This window comes from Alternaria viburni, assembly GCF_023758015.1.
Source record: "Alternaria viburni strain BMP 2772 chromosome Unknown scaffold_22, whole genome shotgun sequence".
NCBI classification, from domain to species: Eukaryota; Fungi; Ascomycota; class Dothideomycetes; order Pleosporales; family Pleosporaceae; genus Alternaria; species Alternaria viburni.
This window is the reverse complement of record NW_026055791.1, coordinates 106,211-126,317: the sequence shown is the minus strand read 5'-3', so window position 1 is coordinate 126,317 and position 20,107 is coordinate 106,211. Positions and strand designations below refer to the sequence as shown.

General features: G+C 53.3%; 8 protein-coding genes across 8 annotated transcripts; 4 read left to right on the top strand and 4 right to left on the bottom strand.

Annotated features, from left to right (window-relative positions):
• Positions 1-40: 40 nt before the first annotated feature.
• Positions 41-1,802, bottom strand: J4E79_008835 (uncharacterized protein; the record flags this gene model as incomplete). Its single annotated transcript, XM_049357688.1, has 3 exons — positions 41-463; positions 655-1,478; positions 1,529-1,802. The coding sequence occupies 3 exons, from the start codon at positions 1,800-1,802 to the stop codon at positions 41-43; spliced, it is 1,521 nt and encodes a 506-aa protein (XP_049207727.1).
• Positions 1,803-2,281: 479 nt separating this feature from the next.
• J4E79_008834 (uncharacterized protein) lies at positions 2,282-3,851 on the top strand (the record flags this gene model as incomplete). The annotated part of the gene is made up of 5 exons (XM_049357687.1): positions 2,282-2,317; positions 2,498-2,592; positions 2,647-2,666; positions 2,718-3,779; positions 3,829-3,851. The coding sequence occupies 5 exons, from the start codon at positions 2,282-2,284 to the stop codon at positions 3,849-3,851; spliced, it is 1,236 nt and encodes a 411-aa protein (XP_049207726.1).
• Positions 3,852-4,297: 446 nt separating this feature from the next.
• On the top strand, positions 4,298-5,046 carry J4E79_008833 (uncharacterized protein; the record flags this gene model as incomplete). The annotated part of the gene is made up of 2 exons (XM_049357686.1): positions 4,298-4,347; positions 4,410-5,046. 2 exons carry the CDS (start codon positions 4,298-4,300, stop codon positions 5,044-5,046), a joined length of 687 nt encoding a protein of 228 aa, XP_049207725.1.
• A 1,691-nt stretch (positions 5,047-6,737) lies between these two features.
• J4E79_008832 (uncharacterized protein) lies at positions 6,738-7,385 on the top strand (the record flags this gene model as incomplete). The annotated part of the gene is made up of 4 exons (XM_049357685.1): positions 6,738-6,742; positions 6,795-6,873; positions 6,939-7,277; positions 7,323-7,385. 4 exons carry the CDS (start codon positions 6,738-6,740, stop codon positions 7,383-7,385), a joined length of 486 nt encoding a protein of 161 aa, XP_049207724.1.
• Positions 7,386-10,549: 3,164 nt separating this feature from the next.
• J4E79_008831 (uncharacterized protein) lies at positions 10,550-12,298 on the bottom strand (the record flags this gene model as incomplete). The annotated part of the gene is made up of 5 exons (XM_049357684.1): positions 10,550-11,515; positions 11,562-11,593; positions 11,640-11,910; positions 11,958-12,040; positions 12,088-12,298. 5 exons carry the CDS (start codon positions 12,296-12,298, stop codon positions 10,550-10,552), a joined length of 1,563 nt encoding a protein of 520 aa, XP_049207723.1.
• Positions 12,299-13,424: 1,126 nt separating this feature from the next.
• Positions 13,425-14,670, bottom strand: J4E79_008830 (uncharacterized protein; the record flags this gene model as incomplete). Its single annotated transcript, XM_049357683.1, has 2 exons — positions 13,425-13,460; positions 13,519-14,670. 2 exons carry the CDS (start codon positions 14,668-14,670, stop codon positions 13,425-13,427), a joined length of 1,188 nt encoding a protein of 395 aa, XP_049207722.1.
• Positions 14,671-15,297: 627 nt separating this feature from the next.
• On the bottom strand, positions 15,298-16,865 carry J4E79_008829 (uncharacterized protein; the record flags this gene model as incomplete). Its single annotated transcript, XM_049357682.1, has 3 exons — positions 15,298-16,010; positions 16,063-16,723; positions 16,770-16,865. 3 exons carry the CDS (start codon positions 16,863-16,865, stop codon positions 15,298-15,300), a joined length of 1,470 nt encoding a protein of 489 aa, XP_049207721.1.
• A 935-nt stretch (positions 16,866-17,800) lies between these two features.
• On the top strand, positions 17,801-19,060 carry SSN3 (cyclin-dependent protein kinase; the record flags this gene model as incomplete). The annotated part of the gene is made up of 2 exons (XM_049357681.1): positions 17,801-17,937; positions 17,983-19,060. 2 exons carry the CDS (start codon positions 17,801-17,803, stop codon positions 19,058-19,060), a joined length of 1,215 nt encoding a protein of 404 aa, XP_049207720.1.
• Positions 19,061-20,107: the final 1,047 nt, after the last annotated feature.

The following is a 20,107-nucleotide window of genomic DNA, read 5'->3' as shown; positions in this document are numbered from 1 at the left end:
ATTATACAAGTTCCGCCGGGGTATCAAACAACTACTTCGCTCAATGCTGACTCCATTCAATCGTGTTGAGGTCGACACCCTCCTGCACAAGTTCCCACAACGGGCTCAACTCGCGGAGGAAGGTAACGCGCTCCTTGACAGCCTTCAAGACGTAGTCGATCTCTGAGTCTGTAGTGTAGCGTCCGATACCGAAGCGGATACTGCTGTGCGCACTCTCGTCACTGCTGCCGAGTGCTCGCAAGACGTAACTGGGTTCGAGCGACGCCGATGTGCAGGCGCTGCCCGAAGACAGGGCAATGTCTTTCAGCGCCATGAGAAGTGACTCACCCTCGACGTAGGCGAATGAAACATTGACACAGCCAGGGTAGTGTCGCTCCCTGTCGCCGTTGAGTGTGGTGTGCTCGAGCGATAGCAGGCCTTCGAGGAGACGGTTCGACAGCGCAGAGATGCGCTTGGTGTCATACTGGCCATTGTCAGCGTTGTCCGAACAGAAAATTGCTGTGACCAAAACAATGTGTGAGAAGGAACTCATAACCCCTGCACATGTGTCAACATGGCGCGTCGACGACCGAAGTCGCCTAACGCTCTGAAAGCCATGCATGTATAAAGCAAATAATCATAGTGTTCGTGATAGTAAGGGAAAAAAGTACGTACCTCCATCTCCTCTTTGCAGATCCGTGCGGCTTCGCCCATACCGATGGCAAGAGGAGGTGCTAGTGTGCCACTTCGCAGTCCTCGCTCTTGACCACCGCCGCTGATGATGGGGTCGAGCCTGACCCTAGGCCGTCTTCGTACGTAACATGCGCCGACGCCCTTGGGTCCGTAGATCTTGTGGCCTGATATCGACATCAAGTCGACATGCATCTTGTTGACGTCGATTGGGATCTTGCCGACAGCCTGCGCCGCGTCGGTGTGGAAGAAGATCTTCTTCGACCGGCAGAGCTTTCCGATCTCTTCAACGGGTTGTACAACACCAATCTCGTTGTTGACAGTCATGATACTGACAATGGCGGTATCGGGTCGCATGGCGGCCTCGAGCTGTGCCATGTCAATCAGGCCGTTGTTTCCTACTGGCAGGTAAGTGACGGAGAAGCCTTCATCTTGCAAATGTCTACAGCTGTCAAGCACACACTTGTGCTCGGTCTGTGCTGTGATGATGTGCTTCTTCTTGCCGCTACGCCCAAAGAAGCGAGCTACGCCCTTGATACTCATGTTGTTACTCTCGGTCGCACCGCTGGTGAAGATGATCTCCTTGGGGTCTGCACCAATGAGGTTGGCGATGTGCGCGCGGGCATCCTCTACGGCCTTGTCGGTCTCCCAACCGTACGCGTGGGTTCGCGAATGGGGGTTACCGTACATGCCGGTCATGTATGGCATCATCTTGTCTACTACTCGTGGGTCCATTGGGGTCGTAGCTTGCATGTCTAGGTAGATAGGCCGTGAGCCCTGATCCATGACGGTTGCTTGCTTGAGTATGCCTTAAATTGTCAGCTTCGCGGAAAGCGGGGTGGCGTGAATTCTGGCCTACCAGCAGTGGGACTCATCATGGCATCAGCGCTCATGCCTGTTGTTGGCATGGTCGCATCCTCTGCTCTTTCTCCCGTCTCCTTGAGGAAACTCCGCTGCTCCTTCTTGATGGCTGAGTCGAGATGGGAGGCGTTGGAGACGGTCGCCTGCGCGGGCTTGGACTCTGAGACATAGTGACGGCGGATGCTCGAGACACGAGAAAACGCAGATGAAGGGTATCGACGAGAGGCAATGCGCAGGGCCTGCCTCGCGACGGTGGGTGCAATATGAGACATGGTGAGAATTGGAGTGTTGGGGTTGGGAGAGCAAATTGCCTCCCGAGGTATTAGAAGCTATGAAGTTTTAGCGCACGGATCGGCTGACTAAATGGCCCCCCAGCGTTCACGGCCACATCGTCCACTCGTCATGCATGGTTCATTGTTTGCCTGCACGACAAGATAGTCGTTCACGCGACCGCGCGCTGTCCTCAGCTTTTGGCCCTGGGTTTCTCGTGCACTAGCCGCAGCGGATCATTCACTCTTGGCGTGAAGTAATTGCACTCGTGCTCGTTTTCGCTCTCGGCGCTCCGCGACATCCGGCAGCCGTGGGCAGTTGGCTGGCATAGCCACAGGCGACGTCATCGACGATTCTAGCAGCCACGCCGGCGCCCGCATCGTTCGGCTGCTTCCTGCTGGCTTACATCTGCAGTCTCCACGGCGCCTCCTGATCCCTACTGTGTATCAATTCCCAGCAGACTTACAGACTTACCCCCACCATGAGTTGGAAAGGCCTAACAAAGACCGTCACCCGGGTACGACTGGCGCCCTCACACGGCCTTCGGGCATCAACACGTGCTAACATCGTGGTTTAGGCGCCCCAAACCTTCAAGCAAAGATTCAACCTCGTACGTGTTCTGCGAAGGCCTCCAGAGGCTCTCCCCTCTACGCGCCTCCTTCCGAGTACGATTGGGCCTTGCTAACAGAGCGTGTAGGGCGAAATCACCAAGGACCCCATCTACACCGATGCCGAACGCCGCTTTCAGGAGCTGGAGAAGGAGACCAAGAAGCTCCATGACGAGTCCAAGAAGTATGCGCCTGTTGCGACACAGTCCTAGTTGCGACCCTGGCTAACATGCGACAGGTACTTCGAAGCCATAAATGGTGCGTAAACAACATGTAGCCCCACGCGATTCCGCCTAACCCACTTCGCAGGCATGCTCTCACATCAGATGGAGTTCTCGAAAGCGATCGCCGAAATCTACAAGCCCATCTCCGGCCGAATGTCAGATCCCGATTCATTCCTCGACGAAGGCAACACAGCAGGCATAGAAGCATGCGAACAGTACGAGACAGTGGTCAGGGAACTGCAAGAAACACTCAAGCCTGAACTTGAGATGATAGAGTCCCGGGTTATTCGCCCGGCGGACGAGCTGCTAGTCATCATCAAGGCCGTACGAAAGATCGCCGCCAAGCGCGACCACAAGCAACTCGACTATGACAGACATCGCGCCGCCTACAAGAAGCTCGAAGAGAAGAAGGACAAGACGCTAAAGGACGAGAAGGCCATGTACAAGGCCGAGAACGATGTGGAACAGGCGACGCAGGACTACAACTACTTTAATGATTTACTCAAGGACGAGCTACCGAAGCTGTTCACACTGGAGAGAGAGTTCATTAAACCTCTATTCCAGTCTTTCTACTACATGCAACTGAACGTCTTCTACACACTGCACGAGCGCATGCAACGGCTCGACATCGGCTACTTCGACCTTACTCTGGACATCGAGGCTGCTTACCAGAAGAAGCGTGGCGACACACAGGAGGAAGCGGAGAAGATCTCCATCGTGAAGTTCAAGACTACAGGCGGAGCTCGTGTTGCTGGCGCACGTCCAGGCCAGTCAAAATACGCAACGAAAGCTCTGGAAGCCAAGGCAGGCCGAAGTTCAATATCGGAAGAGACGGAAACACCTCCTCCACCGTACTCTGCCGGACCTTCTGGAGCTACTGGAGATATCAAATCCCCGACGCTATCAGCAGGTTCGTGGGGCTCTGCTGCCAAGGCCAAGGGCGCGCCTCCACCACCCAAGCCGAAGCCATCACGTCTCAGCGGTGTCCCGGCGACCGAAACCGTTACAGCTCTGTACGACTACGAGGCGCAAGCGGAAGGTGACCTGAGCTTCCTGACAGGCGACGTGATAGAAATCGTTTCAAGGACGCAGAACGATAATGAGTGGTGGATTGGAAAGGTACGGGGGAAGCAGGGACAATTCCCAGGTATGTTTACTCATTCGCGTCAAGAGGCAATCAACTAATCAGATTTCAGGGAACTACGTCAAACTGAATTAGGGATTCAGTCCCCCATCTCCCACCTTGCGGTTACGAGGCCACACATGTTGAAGCATGGTGTTGCCAGTGTTGCGTTTACAGCATCGTTCGGGGTTTACGTTAGACTTCCGTGCTAGATTTAAGCGATCAGCACATGTATTTGCATTGTTCAGACTAATCTTCAATCCTATTCTGGGTACCGTCCATTTCAGTTTGAGTATTTCCATGTCGCAAAGTTCCTGTTCGTATTTGGGGTTGCTAGCACACGATGCTCGAGAAGATTAGCGTGCAGTAGGCGGTGATCTTTCCGCCGCACCCCGCATGACGTGTGCCGGAGACATGGAGCAGTGGAACCCCTGCAACCTCGCGAACATCTTCAAGGTGTCTTAGAGTAATTCTTCCAGGCCGCGGACTTCTTCGAATCGAACAGCGACCAAACCCAAGTCCTTTTGTATGCTACATCCATCATGCCCTACGAATCAACAATCACCTTCACACTCGACACAATATGTCCCTGGTACATCCACCCACCCTTCGCGCCACACCACCCCCTTAGACCCATTCCTCACAATACCACAGGACATACCTAGCCTTCATCCGCCTCAACCAAGCCCTCGCCAACTACCGCACCACAAACCCCTCTTCCCCAGCAACATTCACCCTCAAACTAGCACCCTACCAACTCTACCCCGACGCCACCCAAGACGGCGTCGACAAATATGAATGGTACAAGAACGAAAAGTACGACGGCAGCGAAGCTCGGATGGAGAAGTATATGAATGTGATGCGTGATTTGGGTAAACAAGAGGGGATTGAGTTTGATTTTGGGGGTGGGGTGGTGGCGAATACGTTACATGCGCATCGTGTGTTGCAGTGGTTGCAGAATAATAAAGAGGGTGGTACTGCACTGGAAGCAGTGAAGTCTCTGTATATGCAGTACTTTGAGCAGCGCGCTCATCCTTCCAGTCATGAGACGTTGGTTAAAGCGTGCATGGCAGCTGGGCTGAGTGAAGAGGAAGCGAAGAGGGTGGTAGAAGATAATGATGAGGAGTTGAGGCAGACGAAAGCGGCGATAAGGGAACAAGCTGGGAATGGGGTGGATAGTGTGCCGTATGTTGTTTTTGAGGGTAGGAAGAGGGACTTTACGTGCGTGGGGGCGAAGAGTGTGGCGGAGTATGAGAAGGTGCTTGGGCAGGTTGTTAAGGAGTGTGCGTGAGGGTGTGTGGTTGGGTGGTGGATGGTTTGTTGCTGAAGGAATCGAGCTCTTGTGTTGACAATACTTCTCTTTTCAAGAGGACCTAATTAGATAGGTGCATATAGAATTTAGAAGTTGTAAGTCGCTCGTTCGCGTTGCCACCGCAGTACTATAGGACGAAGATGAAGAACCAAATTCGCATCGCACTCAGATGTGAGTCAGAAGGGAATCTGAAGGAATCGAACTGATGTGATTCTTCCTGTTTCTCGGAACTCGTCCAATTTCTCTACGACATAGTGATGGAACGTGATTGCCATTGTTCAACAGCCTCGGGCATGAATGCAATCACGAGGGAGTGAGGTGCGTCACTCATCACTATCGCAATCAGTTAGAAGGTACCCGATACATCGGATCAGCGTATCCCGTATCCGATTCGACCTGTTTGGCGCTATACTACCTAGTTAGCTCTGCTAGGCTCGAACGAGATAGTTATGCGAATATGTGGAGACTTGTTTCCGAAGACAGCCTTGCTAGATTCTACCCAATGTATCGCGGAATTCATCCCGGTGTTCTATATCCGTAACTCGAAGCGCTTTTGGGTTTCCTGGAAACACATCTGGTCTCTTACCGATTTTGCACTTTAGGTTACGCAGACTTCCGAGAAATGAACTCAAGGGTCTCTATCTGATGATCGGTATCTTCGGATCACATATCGGACAACAGTGTACATTTTCAAAGAAGCTAGATATGGATTATGGCACCCCATCTATCCAGGTATTTGGGTTACCTACGCTACTCTCGAGGTCGCTCCACATTCCAACCTACCATACTAACATCAAGATTATAGTAGTCACTCCGCGGACACTGGCGCCGCGTTTCCAGGATGTAATGCTTCTCGCATCCAATTTTGTCGAATGAGAATCTAGGTAGTAACGGATACAGCCATCGTTTGCACCCTAGCGGCTATAGCGGGCGATCCCGTCTATACGACTGTATACCCGCGGAATCAATGCCGATGGGGAGTGTACCAAACAGATCAGTAGACTGATGGGCTGTACTGAGCTTCCTGACTTGGCTTGAAAAGCTTGTGTTGCTTGTAAAGTGCTTGTTGCTTCCTATATAAGAGCATTGTCTACATGGGCTTGACTGACGGAAGCAAACACGTAAAAAGCATTAAGAAGAGTGAACAACCACGTGCTTTGCAGGATACCTGAGTGGTACATTAGAACGGCTGGCGATCTTGGATTAGTAGGTGGCCTTGCAGGTTGAAGTATGTCACTAGATGTAGATCTCCCTGCCCATTACTACGTCAAGTACACTCTGACGAGTCGAACCTTTCGTACCTTCCATCTCAGGCTTCGTCGACACACGTCTTTTGTAAAGGGCACTGCTCATTGGACCCGCGAGGCTGACGGCGTGACATGTCCACTTGATCTCTAGACGGAGAAGCACACTCCGTGTAGATCACGTATGCTGCATTTTATGGGGAAAGTGGTATTCACGGGAAAGAAAGACGTAGGTGGCATGATATGACATGGAAAGTTCGGATCGATCGACGATTTCGAGCATTGCTGGCTTCACGGCCAGCTATAAGAGGAGGTGCTCGACCGCGAATTGATGAAGCATCTCACAGCAACATTGCATCACTCTCCAATACAATCACACTATCAAGTATCTCAGTTACGACAAATCAACACACGAAAATCGCCATCATGCAGTATGTTGTCTACATGAGGCCCATAATGCACAGATCGCTTACTTGAACCCAGGTTCTCAGTAAACTCCCTTGCTATGATACTCGCAACCGCCATCACGACCACAGTGGCTGCGCCCACCAACAACCTCGCCGTAAGTACCTCTCCTAAGAAGAAAGCGACAGCCCTGTATAGTCACCCATCTAACCCTCCCCCCAGCTCCGCCAAGACGACGGCGTAACCCGCTGCAAAGTCGAAGCCGAAGCCTCGCACTCCTACGGCGGCGGCGGTCCCGGCCAAGTCCCTATCGACAGCACCAGCGGAGCAATCTACTGCTACGACGTCAACAACAACAGAGTCTTCTACAACACCGACGCCAACGTGAACAACTTCAATGGCGCTACCAACACCGTGTCGGGAGCAGACTGCCATACCCAGGGCGATGTCACGTTTCACACTGCGTATAACACCGCCAGTAACCACTTCGAGATTTGCACTATTACGTACAATGGGGCGGATACTGAGGGTGTAGTTACTAGTGACATTGATTCTGGGACGGTGAGCGTGTCGACTTCTTACTGTAGTATCTATATTCCTTGCTAGGTGGTGGTGGGTATGCTCGCTGGGAAACTCGTAGCGTATCAGTCCGTAGCAAAGATGAGATGATGGCACTAAAGTCACCGTCAGACGAGAAATGAATTATCGAGTAATCACTGGTGCCACGGCTCAACCGTATTGACTGTCTTTATTGAAGTAATCGGCTTCAACACGCCCGATCGTTAAAGAGAGATTGGGAGCACAGTTTCTCTGGCTAGGAATGAGAAGAGCCACTTGGCCGCTCTTTCAACTGGTCTTTTCACACCACTAAGAAAACGGCCTCCGTACTCGTAAACAAGTGCAAACAAAGCGACCAGTAAGGAAAATGACTGATCTAACTCCCCAATCCCCTGCGGCGCACACGGAACGAATGAGCACTTACTCAGCCCTACACCATTGTCCTTGAAAGCAGCCCAAATTACAGTATAAAGATACAACGGAAGCAGCAACCTGTAACCAACCTGCACTGTGTTATTAAGCTTGTTCACAGAAGCTATCCCTTGACCAAATGATTGATATATGCTTGTTGCGGACGTCAATGTGAGCGTGAAATACAGGAACGGGACAATTCCGGCCTCCGCCCCGACGTTGTGCAAGTATGGCATGATCAGGGAGTTTGTCAGAACAGGGAGTTTGTCAGAACAGGGAGTACTAGGCCAATGGCGATGCACAACTGGCGCCGCTCGATATTCTTCCTGGTGTCGGTGTCCTTGTCTATCGCCTTCCAGTGACAAATTGCGACTTGGAAACATGCATGGGCAATGCCAACTCGTATCACCGCTAAAGACGCCCGAAAACACTGCAGCTGGGCATCGTCCATTTCCTGAAGAGTCTTATGTCCAGCAGAAGATGAGGACTGACGTAGGAGATCAATAGTTGCCCAATTCATGTATAGCGCATAGCTCATAAAATGCAGATTGTGCGTGTGATCGTTCCATAAGATAGGATACCAGGACGTGATGAGAAGGATGACCCATGCTGCCCAAGATCCACGGCCATAGAATCCGTTGATTTGGGAGTAGTCGGGGGAGGATTCGGACATTTCGACAGATGCGTTGCGGTATTGCTGTGATGTCGGCAGAAAAGATGAAAACAAAGGTTTACTATCGGTTTCGGACTCTCGTGGAGATGATTGAGACGGTGGCTTCGATTGCTGTGGTTTGATGTGGTTTGATGTGGTTGTAAACGAGTTCAAGGACGAGCGCGAAGTAAGTTTAGGCTGCAGTCTGAGCATAAGCGAGTGATAGCAAGGCTGGTTGTCGAGATGCGGCAGGTGCAACCGTACGTGAGCTACCACTCTTTCAAGCTGTTTCGTAAAGCTCTGGACAGCGTAAATGTAGACAGTGCACAAGTAACAAAAATTGAAGTAGGCGGTAATTAAGAGTAAACAAAAAACATTCTAGCGACGGTTCAGCCTGATGCAGACATGCACTATCGACGTGTGTGGCTTGCGCTCAGCCACATTCGCCAAAGTGTGGGGGCTGAGTGACCTGCACCTTCCCCTGGCGCGACTTCAACCAAGAACAGAGTGCACCTTTGACTCAAACTGGAACCTGGTCTTAGCTTGAACTGGAGTTTGTGATAGTATCTTCTCATACGATACGATGCCAGGTGATAGGCCAAGCCGGCCAGAGTGAATAGAGCCAACGGGTGTAAGTAATCCCGTGCCAGCGGCCAAGGCTGTGTCTGCTTCTTATCGATAGCTGCGCACAGCTAAAAAGAGGCCTCTTACACCCTCTCTAGCAGCAGCAGCAGCAGGCTATAATAAAGTATAAAAGGGCTATAGAAAGGAATTTAAGGTGCGGGCTGTTGCTTCGCGAAAATTACAAGCCTTGCAGGGCCGCTTCGCAGGAGTTAGAAACTGCATATTGTATTGTTAGATTGCGATAGCTTTGATGATGACCGCTTTATGGAGGGGGGTAAAACTATCCAAAGAGAATTTGGACCAACCTCATTGCGAATAAGGTTTGCAGACAGAGGACCTACTGAGCTAGCGGCCACCATGAAGCTGAGCTAGGAGGATACGTTTACAAGAGCGTGGAATAGCCACCACCGAACCGACAACTGGCAGCAAGAAACTTCTGGATAACTGTGGATGAAACGTTCGTATATTTCCTGCGTTACTTCGCAACTCGTTGCCAAATTGTCCACACACCTTGAGCTGCTTTTCTGACAATGCGAAAAATCTCATACCCAAACTCATACAAGAAAAAGTACAAAGCAACTACCAAAGCAAAGGCCTGGTCCCATTCCCCAATACCCTGCGGTGCACAAGGAACGAAGTAACACCGTGCGGGCAAGTCAGCCAGGTAGAGCATCTGCGGAGGTACCACCGTAACACTAGCATGAAAAAAGGACGCAACAGTAACGAAGAAAACTGGAAACATCGATCCAACGCACAAGATCATGGAGCGACGTCGATCCTTCAATTTCGCATGAGCAATGGGCTCATGCTGGCGTAGCCGATTAACAGTGAATAACACTTGCTGCGCAACGGCCTGGTATACTCCAAGCTGTATCACCGCAATGGAAGCAGCAATATTGTCAAACCGTGCGCGGTCTTGGTCCGAGAGATCGTGCTGGTCTTGCCAAAGGGCTGGAATAACGTGTCGTATGAAGTCGATTGCAGCCCAGTCCGTATATAGTGCGTAACCGATAATGTGGAGGTTGTGCGTGTAGTCGTCTCGGAGGAGATGTATCCACGATGCAAACATGGTGATGATCCACGCGGCCCAGGCGCCAGGGCCGTAGAAGCCGCTGACTTGCATCGACCCGGGCGACAGTTCGAATTGATTTAGTGGTGCCATGTCATGTCGTCCAGAGAAGGATGATAAATTAGGAGATTGCTATCGAGCCCGGATGTTGGTATAAATGGCTTTGATTGTGGCTTTGAAAGTTTTGATGTGGCTGTAGACGACAACAACAGGGCTGAGGGGATGTGACAGGTGGTTATCAACAGCAGAGAAGTAACAAGAAAGAGTACCGGAAGTGTCGGCACAACAGCAAGTATATCCTCAGGCGGCAGTCCAGCCTGAAGGGGAAGCGCACGACGTACGTCTGTGGCGTGCGCTCAGCCACACTTGCCAAAAGTGGGGCCTGAGTGAACTAGACCGGCCTGGACCAGCCACTACCAGACCAACAGCCAGCAGCAAGAAACCGTCTGGATAAAGATAGATGGATTGTACGCGTTGGAAAAAAGAACGACAAGGCAGCCATCTTCACATCCCTGTCTGTTACGGCCTAAGTCCCTCCGGCGACCCCTCCTCCCTATCCCCTTCTCTTCCCCCTCCCCCTCTCCTCCTCATCCTAAACCACCCCCCAACACCCCCTCTCCCCCTCCCTTCACCTTCCAACTCCCCGTCCCTCTCCCCCATCCCCACAACAACCAACTGCTCCCCCTTCCTCTTAACAATCCACTCAACCGTCATATCCCTCTTCTGCGGCCCCTCCTGCGGCCTCCCCTGGAACAACCCATCCGCCGGCGGAGAATGGTATCCTAGTACAAACAGCACAAGCGGCTCGCACAGATCCGTGATGAGTTTGATGCGCAGCAGAACGGCGAAGTAGATCAAGATGAAGATGTTGATGAGGAGTGTGAGGGCGAGGACAACGAGGAGCGCTTTTTGGTAGCTCTTTTCGCCGCCGGACATGTACTGTGCTACACGGACGGAAGCGTTGAAATACTGCATTTGGGGGGTGTTGAAGTCGGAGGCGGAGGTGGGGGAGAAGGGTTGGAAGGGGAAGTTTTGGGTTAGGTCGAGGACGGTGCATGTTGTCATACTCAGTAATGCTTCCGCGGGGCTTGGTAGTGTTCTGTTGAGTTTGGGTTCTGTGAGTTGGAGTTGGGTGAATATACGGGCTGTTGAGGCGTCGCCGTCGAAGACTCCGTTGTTTAGACTCAGAGAGTTGAGGAGATTAAAACCTAGGTCGCGCCAGCCTACGAGGGCGGCTCTGTCGTCGGTGGATCGGAGGGGTTGGATGGCGGAGTCATCGCTGTGCTTTCCGTTTGCGTCGTCGCAGACTGCTTCGAGGCTTTGGCCGCCGGATGAGGCGTTGTAGCGTGTAGTGCAGGAAGTTGTGATGCCGGCCTTCATAGAGCAGAGGAAGTAGTCTTTGGTTGTGTTGTCGGGTGCTTTGCCGAGCAGGTAGACTTCTGGTCGGTCGCCGAGCTCGTACGGTACTTGAGTGTGATTTGCGATCTAGCCAGTTAGTTCATCATCTTCTAACAAGGACAGACCCACTTACCGTGTTTCCTGCTTTCGGGTACTTGAGAAAGACTGTGTGACGTTAGTAACTATCATCCATGCAGAGGATCGAACTTACTTGGTCTAGCACGCGAGTGATCTTCCGTCTCGTCCTTCCATCCAAACACATCATCAAGCACCGTTTTATTGTTTGTGTTGGTACCTTCTGGAAATCCTAGGATGGGCCACCAGTTGACTGACTTCGAGCCTTCTTCCATAGGAATTGCATTGGGCCAATTGGTATATATGAGTGGAGCAAGCTCTTCCTCTTTGGCATTGACACAAAGTGCGTTGAGTGCGAAGCTGGCGACTGAAGCGTGGATAGAGTACGAGCCACCGTCATGGAGATCCTAGGATCATTAGTATGGGTTGAATGTGGCATGAATAATCTACCTACTTCTGGCTGCAGTAAGTCATTCTGGACATTGCGAGCTGCTGCCGGTATCCCTCGATGAGGGACAGCTATAGTGATGTTGTTGACTATACCAGATTAGCGACGTAAGATCAGAGGATCTTCGGCTACGGACTTATCCTGCCTGCCTTCTCAGACTCAGCTGCGACATCATGATCATCAAGCCACGCGGTAGTAACAGTGACATTGTTATCTAGCGACGCACTGATCGGCTTTCGTTCCAGAAGGCGCTCAGACATCCAAGCAGGATTTGTTGCAGCTGCTTGATCGTCCCATGCGGACATGTATTTGATAAAGTTGCGGCCACAGAGCGAAGACCACTTCATGGCAAGACATGTGCTACCGCCCCATTGTGTGTCGCCGACGTCAGGCCAGGCAGTGAGACAAGTCTTATCAGCTTTCAAGGTGCTGGAGAAGTCGCCATCTACTTGACCAGCAAGCATTTGATGCTCCCAAGGTGGGAGGCGTAGCTGTGGTTGCACTGAGATGTGTTAGCGACTCGTGATAGAAGACCAAGGGTACTGGCATACCAAGAGCACCTGCAGCGGTTGTATATAGTAGAGAGAGAATGGCCGTAACCAGTGAGAGTACTCCCAATACACTGAAGCCAGCGACCCTGACGCTGTGCCACCCGCTGAATAATTTCCCTGGTTGACTTCCCAAAATCAGCCAACGTGAGCGCTGGCCCGAAACGATGTCAACTTACAGAATCCAGGATCGCATCGACACACTAGCCAGATTGATGCCTTTCTGCTGAATGGCTCTTCGCGACAGAACCTGCCCTATGAACGCCAAGAATACCATCACGAACGATAGCTCGACGGTCTTGGCGATGAAAGCCGTCAATAGCGCCGCCGAGGAAGGGGAAAATCGCCCACGTGCTGATACGACATGTCCATATTTTGGCTGTATCAAGGCGACGATGAAGAACAAGGCCGAACATAAAGTCGAGTATAATGACGTCAATAGTAGTGTTATTGAATATCCGCTTCGTTGTGGTTCAAGTAGGCCTTGGGTGTACAAAAGTGGTAGCATGCTCCTCGAGCTATCTAGCCGAATTGAGCATTTCACGCAGACAAATCAGGGGTGTTGTCTTACTTTTGGAGTCAGCGGTGAAGCTCCTCATGCTGCGTCCATCCGCTGGACTGAGGAAGGGGTTCTCCGCAGCGTCGTCTCGCGGGCTCGCCATACTGTCGGGATGATGGCCGTAACCAAGACCATGGACGACCCGCTATATACGCGAAGAGAGTCTGAAAATCAAGGATAAGCGAAGGATGGGGCGCAGGTCGCAGATGCGGCGCGGTGAGGTGAAGCAGGTTATGATTATTTTAGTGGTTTCAGAGCGGCCGAGCGGTCGTCTGCGCCCCACGTCAGCGCCGTTGATCGTCTAGCAGATCACATTATCGGATGCGACGGAAACTGAGGAATACGATGTCAACCATCTAAATGCCATTATTTCTGATCTAACATGTGCTTGAACTTTTCGATCTGCATTATTGTCAGCAAATTGTGCATCTCGAAGTGTCGCAATCTGGCGTGGGCTCACCTTGGTGCTAAGATACTTCTCTACTTCTTCGCTCTTGATGCCCTTCATGCCGCCTGTTTTCCACGCAAGCGGAACCATGGCGACGCGCTCCCTCACGACGACTTCTCTATTCGGGCCCTCGACAGCATGGACTTTATCTGGGTTGTTGGTCAAAAGTCTAATCCCTCTGTCTCCGTCTAAGCCCAGGTCCATGAGCATGGCCGTGGCCAAGCCGTAGCTTCGCGCATCTGCAGGATGCCGTAACATGATGTTTGCTTCGTATGTGTCGTTGCCTAGATCTTGCAGATTGTATGCCTTGAGCTTTTCGCCCAGACCAATTCCACGACCCTCCTGGCGGAGATAGATAATAGCACCACCAGAAGGTGACAGAGTAGGATCGGCCATAAGCCGCGCGGCTTCGTCGAGCTGCTCACCGCAGTCGCAGCGCGCAGACCAGACAGTCTCGCCGGTGTAGCATTCGGAGTGTATGCGGACCATAGGTAATTCTAGAGAAGACGCTGGCTGTACGTCGCCGTTCTCGGACGAGGATGCAGAGGCTGGCGACAACAGGCCGTTGCTCTTGTCCACGTGCGCCGAGTCGGCGTCGGGCTTGCGCTTCGAGGGGACGCCCTCCTGCCTCTTGAGCTGCTCAACCCGCGAGCTGGTTCTCCCAGGGTACAGGCGTCCTACGTATGCGCCTCTCGTCATGCGGTCTAGCTCCGTCTCTCCCGGGCGCTCTGCATCCAGCGATCTCGAGCGTATTTGGCTCCCGAAGACAATTGCCAGGTGCTCCTTGGTGTCTACGCTGTTCCTATACACGTGCAGCCACATCTCATGCCCCGTGGTTGTGGGTATCCGCGCACGCACTTCGCACTCGACCGTGGGCAGCTTGGGCAGCAGGTCCGGCCGCGGCGTGTCGGTGCGCACTGAGGTATCGACGGGTATGGAGCGGGGTGGCCGGGGCCGCGAGGGGGTCGAGACGCCCGGTGTCGCTGGCGGCGTGAAGGCGGGCGATATTATCGAGGGCGGCGGGCTGTGGTGTTCATCGCCGTTTGCGACCCGTTCCGGCGTCTCTCCCTCGAGCTGTGACGTCTGGAAGTCGAAGCCGTCTCGCCCGGCGCTCGAGAGATGTGGTGAGAAATGCGGTGGGAATGCGGTCATGTTGGAGGGCATGTTGGAGCGGGCATATAAAATAGCACAGAGGACAAGTGAAAGGGCAGGGTAGTAGCTCTAGTACTGCAATCGCATCGCAAGTGAGACTGAAGGCGTGAGGTACTCTCCAGCGCCAGTGGGGTCGAATGACTGAATGACATATCCGAAGCCGCTGCTCGGACCCGCCGCCTTCTAGCCGCGGCTGCGCAAAATCACTAAGCACACCACTTGTGTCAGCAATTAGGAATCGGGGCAGACGCTTCCGACGATTATTTCCCCGACTCGGCTGGCTGCCTACCCGTCAAGTCGGAGCAATTGCACAGCTGGTTTTCGGGAGGAACATGTGACTCAAGAATTTCATTTTCCTGACTACAGAACTTTCCTTCACATGCGAACGCATTCTCCACAGTGTCCCCAGCTCTGCGTTCGAAAGTGCCTCTTTCCGTGCATCCCAGGCAATTGCTGATTCGGCCAAGAATGCGGCTTCAGGATCTTCGGCATTTTCGAGATGACCACTACGTAGAGAGAAATGGCTTGGATTGTGAAGAAATTGCGCGCGAAGTCGCTTTGCCGGTGACGTAGCGGGCTGCTCGACCTTGTACCAGAATCGACAAAATCGGCCCCGTCAACCCTTGAACATCGCATGATTCAATCCACCCGACGCTCTCTACCCCAAACCTCATCTGCGTTCTTCTTGCCTTTGGTCTCGGGCACAAACCACGTAATGAAGACGAAGAAGAACGCTGACAGTGCCGCGAAGATGAAGTAGACATATCCGTGCAGCTTTGCGCTTGCCAGCGGGAAGAACTGTGCCACGATGAATGTAGCGATCCAGTTGGCTCCGAGCGCAATACTTTGTGTTGCATCGACAGCATCCGGGCCAACCAGCTCGCTCGCTAGGATGAAGGGCACCGGGCCAAGCCCAACAGCAAAGCCAGACACGAACAGCAGGACAGCGACTGCGGAAAGCACAGAGATCGACTTGATGATGCCAATAGCAAGTAGCAGCGAGCTCATACCCATGATGGCAAGAGAGCTAAGCAGGCAGACCTTGCGACCCAGCTTGTCAGCAAGGGGCGCGCAGCTGGCGGTGACGATGATGTTGAGCGCTGAGACGGCAAGGTTGAGCAGCGCAGAGTTGGACTCGAGTAGACCTGCTAGGAGCGAAACACCGTACATGACGATGCTGTTGATGCCGCTGAACTGCTGGGCCAGCATGACCATGACCACGGCAATGGCGGCCTTTTGGTAGTCGGGATGGCGGAAGACTTGCATGATGCTCAGCGTCTGCTCTTTGCCTGACTCTTTGGGCCTCGCCTCAGCCGACCCATCTTGGTTGCTCAGTAGCGTCTGCTCCTCCTCTGGATAAATATTAGCATGCTGTCCATCAATTGAGAGGCTTAGACGACGTACCACTGACGTTGCCGGAGCCCGAGACTCCCCAGTCGTTCATCTCGTCTTCAATGTCTGCATCTTCTCCCCTGATCTTGCGCAAAGTCTTCTTCGCGAGCGAGACATTACCCTGCTCTGCGATGTACTTTGGGCTCTCGACCGACAGCAGCAGTCCGGCGCCTTGTACAGCACCGATGACACCTCCAATGGCCAAGATAAGCCTCCAGTAAGAGTCGTGGCTCAAGAAGTAGCCCAGCAACTGCGTGATCAGGATGCCCACGTTGCACCCGATCTGTGTAAAGGCACCGAAGAAGCCCTTCTCGCCCGGCGGTGCAATCTCAGAGATGTAGAGGGGCACAATGACGACGGCCGCGCCTGCGCCGACTCCTGACAACAGCCTTCCAAACGCCATGACTCCAATGTTTGGGCTCAGCGCCTCGAAGATTGGGCCCACGGCGAAGAAGATGGAAAATAGCTGCATAGACCTGAGGCGGCCGTATTTGCCTGCCACTGGCCCTGCCGAAAGCGCTCCTACCAGACCTCCCAGTGTGTACAGCGATCCCACGACGCCCCATTCGGTTGGGCTCATCTCGATACATTGCGGGAGGTTCGGGCCAGCGACGGCCGACGTGATGGACTTGCGTTTACAGCGGATGACATCTTCGGGCGCGTTCAGCTCAGACTGGGCGTGTTAGCTATGCGCCGGCAAGCATGACGTTGGGACCCACCAGGTGAAAGCCGAAGAGGAGCGGGCCGAGAGTCGCAATGGACAGGATGTAGACAAAGTAGCCCGTCAGGCTGCTGAACCACGAACGCGGGTCCATGGTGGGGGTCTACGTTACGTGGTAGAGGTGAGGTGTGAGGTTTGGGGCGCCGTTGTAGCTTCCTGGACGTGTCAGCCGCCTCGTAGAACGTGACATCGCAATGACGATGCTGCACCGCGCCTACCTGTTCAGGCCGCTCAGATAAGAGCGATAAGGGTTTGACTATCACCGCATAGACATGGAGGTTCCAGGGCTGCTATGAAGCTTGAGGTTTCACGGTGGTGGCATGTGAAGCTTGGACGAGGACTGGCCGAAGCAAGTGGTTGGGTCCAAGACTGAGGCTCTGCGGGGAGCCATACTTGGTAGGCTCCATTGATACGTGATTGGAACCTGTTTCTCAACCCAGAGACCCTCTAAACCTCAAGCCAGACGTCCTACACATTCTGCGCATCTATCGACACGGAAGCTCGCCATCTCGGACCGCGTCCCACACGTGCAGGACTCACCGGAATAGTTCCGTGGACGCGTTACGGCCGCGTCGGGCGTGGAGACGTCAGCTAAACGAGAGGCTGAGGCAGATGGCAAAAGCATGAGCCAGCGCTCCAATTCCCCGCCGGCCTCGTCGGCTTCTGTTGCGGCATCCGCCCGAGCCCCATCGCGCAAGAACAGCACTGCGACAGCTCCCGACGGTACGCCTCTGCTTTCTCTACGTGTCCATCAGTCATTTTCTCCTGTATGTTCGCGTGTCCTTCCCCGTCCAGCCTCCCCTCAAGTCACCGTCGCTTCACGTTGCCTCATCTGGCGCCTCCTGGCTGAACGCCACTGCCTGCGTGATTGTTGTTCCTGCCGTCAGCAATTGCCGTTCGTGTCCGCATCACCCCCTTCTGTTGACGTTGCTGGACCCTGCTGCATCTTCCGAGCTATCATTTCTACATTAGCCCCTAAGAGCGAGTACTAAACCTGTTCCTGAAGACCCGCCAGATTCCGTTGATGCCATGTTCACTGGCTACAACAACAAGAAGCGAGTCACAGAGCGCTACAAGATTGTCGGCTTCATCAGCAGCGGTACCTATGGACGCGTCTACAAAGCCGAGGGCAAGAATGGCCGCACCGGCGAGTTCGCCATCAAGAAGTAGGTCGAGCGGACCTTGACCGTAATATCTGCTAATGCGCCCAGGTTCAAGCCGGACAAAGAAGGCGAACTTCAATACTCTGGCATTTCGCAATCAGCCATACGCGAGATGGCGCTGTGTACTGAGCTGGCACACCCCAACGTCGTGCACACCGTAGAGATCATCCTGGAGGACAAGTGTATCTACATTGTCTTCGAGTACGCCGAACACGACTTACTGCAGATCATTCACCACCATAATCAACCCCAACGGCAGGCGATACCTGCACCGACCATCAAGTCTATTCTTTATCAGCTGCTGCAGGGACTGGTCTACCTGCATCGGAATTGGGTCATGCACCGCGATCTCAAGCCTGCTAACATCATGGTCACCAGTGCTGGCAAAGTCAAGATAGGCGACTTGGGTCTTGCTCGCTTGTTCTACAAGCCGCTGCAATCTCTCTTCTCAGGCGACAAGGTCGTCGTGACAATATGGTATCGCGCACCTGAGCTCCTTCTCGGTAGTCGTCACTATACTCCTGCAGTCGATCTGTGGGCGGTAGGGTGCATCTTTGCCGAACTGCTATCCCTACGGCCGATCTTCAAAGGAGAAGAGGCAAAGATGGATAGCAAGAAGACGGTCCCGTTCCAGCGCAACCAGATGCAGAAGATAGTCGAGATCATGGGCATGCCAAGCAAAGACCGGTGGCCGCTACTGACGGCCATGCCCGAACATCCTCAGCTCTCGTCCCTGGCCTCAGGCAACGCTGCACGATTTCCGCGTCCTCAAGGTGGCGATGGCTTAGAACGATGGTATCACCAGACCCTCAACAACAACCAGTATCCAATAGGCTCTGGACCAGATACACCTGGACCCGAAGGACTATCGCTGCTCAAACAGCTGCTTGAGTACGACCCCCAGAAACGACTCACAGCGGAGAAAGCGCTGTCACATCCCTACTTCACCGTTCACGGCAAACCAGCCGACAGCTGCTTCGAGGACTCGAAGATCAAGTACCCCGTCAGGAGGGTCAGCCAGGAGGACAACGATATCCGCACGTCTAGTCTACCAGGTACTAAGAGGAGTGGCCTTCCGGACGACTCAATCATTGGACGTCCCGCCAAACGTCTCAAGGAAGGATGAAGAGACTCGACACCACACTGTTGTGCTGCGCTGTGATCTGTACGGGCGATGCGATGCAGCTTCCCGTGTGTACGTACTGCCACAGTCGTTGCGGCAAATTTATCCCTGGTTGTCGGCATGGTGTTACCTGACCGGACCGATGAACAGCGGCCTTGGCGGCGCAGACGGCTCTGTGCGAGTCACCATCTTACACAAGCGTCTTGGTGAGGATCTTGGGACGCTCTCGGCCCTAATGTTGGTGTGACACGAACACGGCGGGAATCTGATGCTGTACCAGCATTAGTCGATGAAGTGGTCCACGACGACGCAGGGGCAACGCGTTCGATGAGCAGGTGCGAGTACACTGTCCTGCTGTATCGGTTTAGTGGGATCCAGGTTGCGCGAAACCCTGATAATGGGCTTTGAAATGAATGGCACGTCTTGTCTGTACTTGGGAACTGCGTTTCCGTTCGTACTGGGAGCAGAACAGTGTACAAAAAGGACCCTCGGGCGTTTTGGCACCCACGCTGCGTCATCGCGACGGCGTTGGACTTGAGACATTCGAGTCAGCCTCTCTTTACCTAACGCATACACAACGAGGGAAAGACGTCCTGTCAACGGCAGCCACCAAGTACAAGTGCGACGTTTCCCGGGACCAAAGTGTCTTTGACACCACCTGGGCCGAGTTGGACGACCGAGGCGATGCTATCGCCATGTCTCAACGGTGGTGCTAGGCTAGATCATCATTCATGCATTCATACCACATATTGGTCTCCTTGTTACTTCTTCTACCAATCGCAGCCTGCCATAGAGGGACTATGCTGACTCACCATGCGCATACTCATCTGGTCCAGCTGTAGTCACTCGTCGCGAACGCCACCCTGCGTGCTTGTGTTGCCGTTCTCCTTCACATGTCTATTTTGTGCGTTGATCTAACGATGTATGGAATTACAGCTAGCGTAGTGGGCTCCACGAGGTCACGGTAGAGGGGTAGTGGTGTGTGAACGGCGCGCACGCATCCAGTTCGTGGTCAGCGTTTGGTGATACCTTCAAGTAAGTTCGCAACAG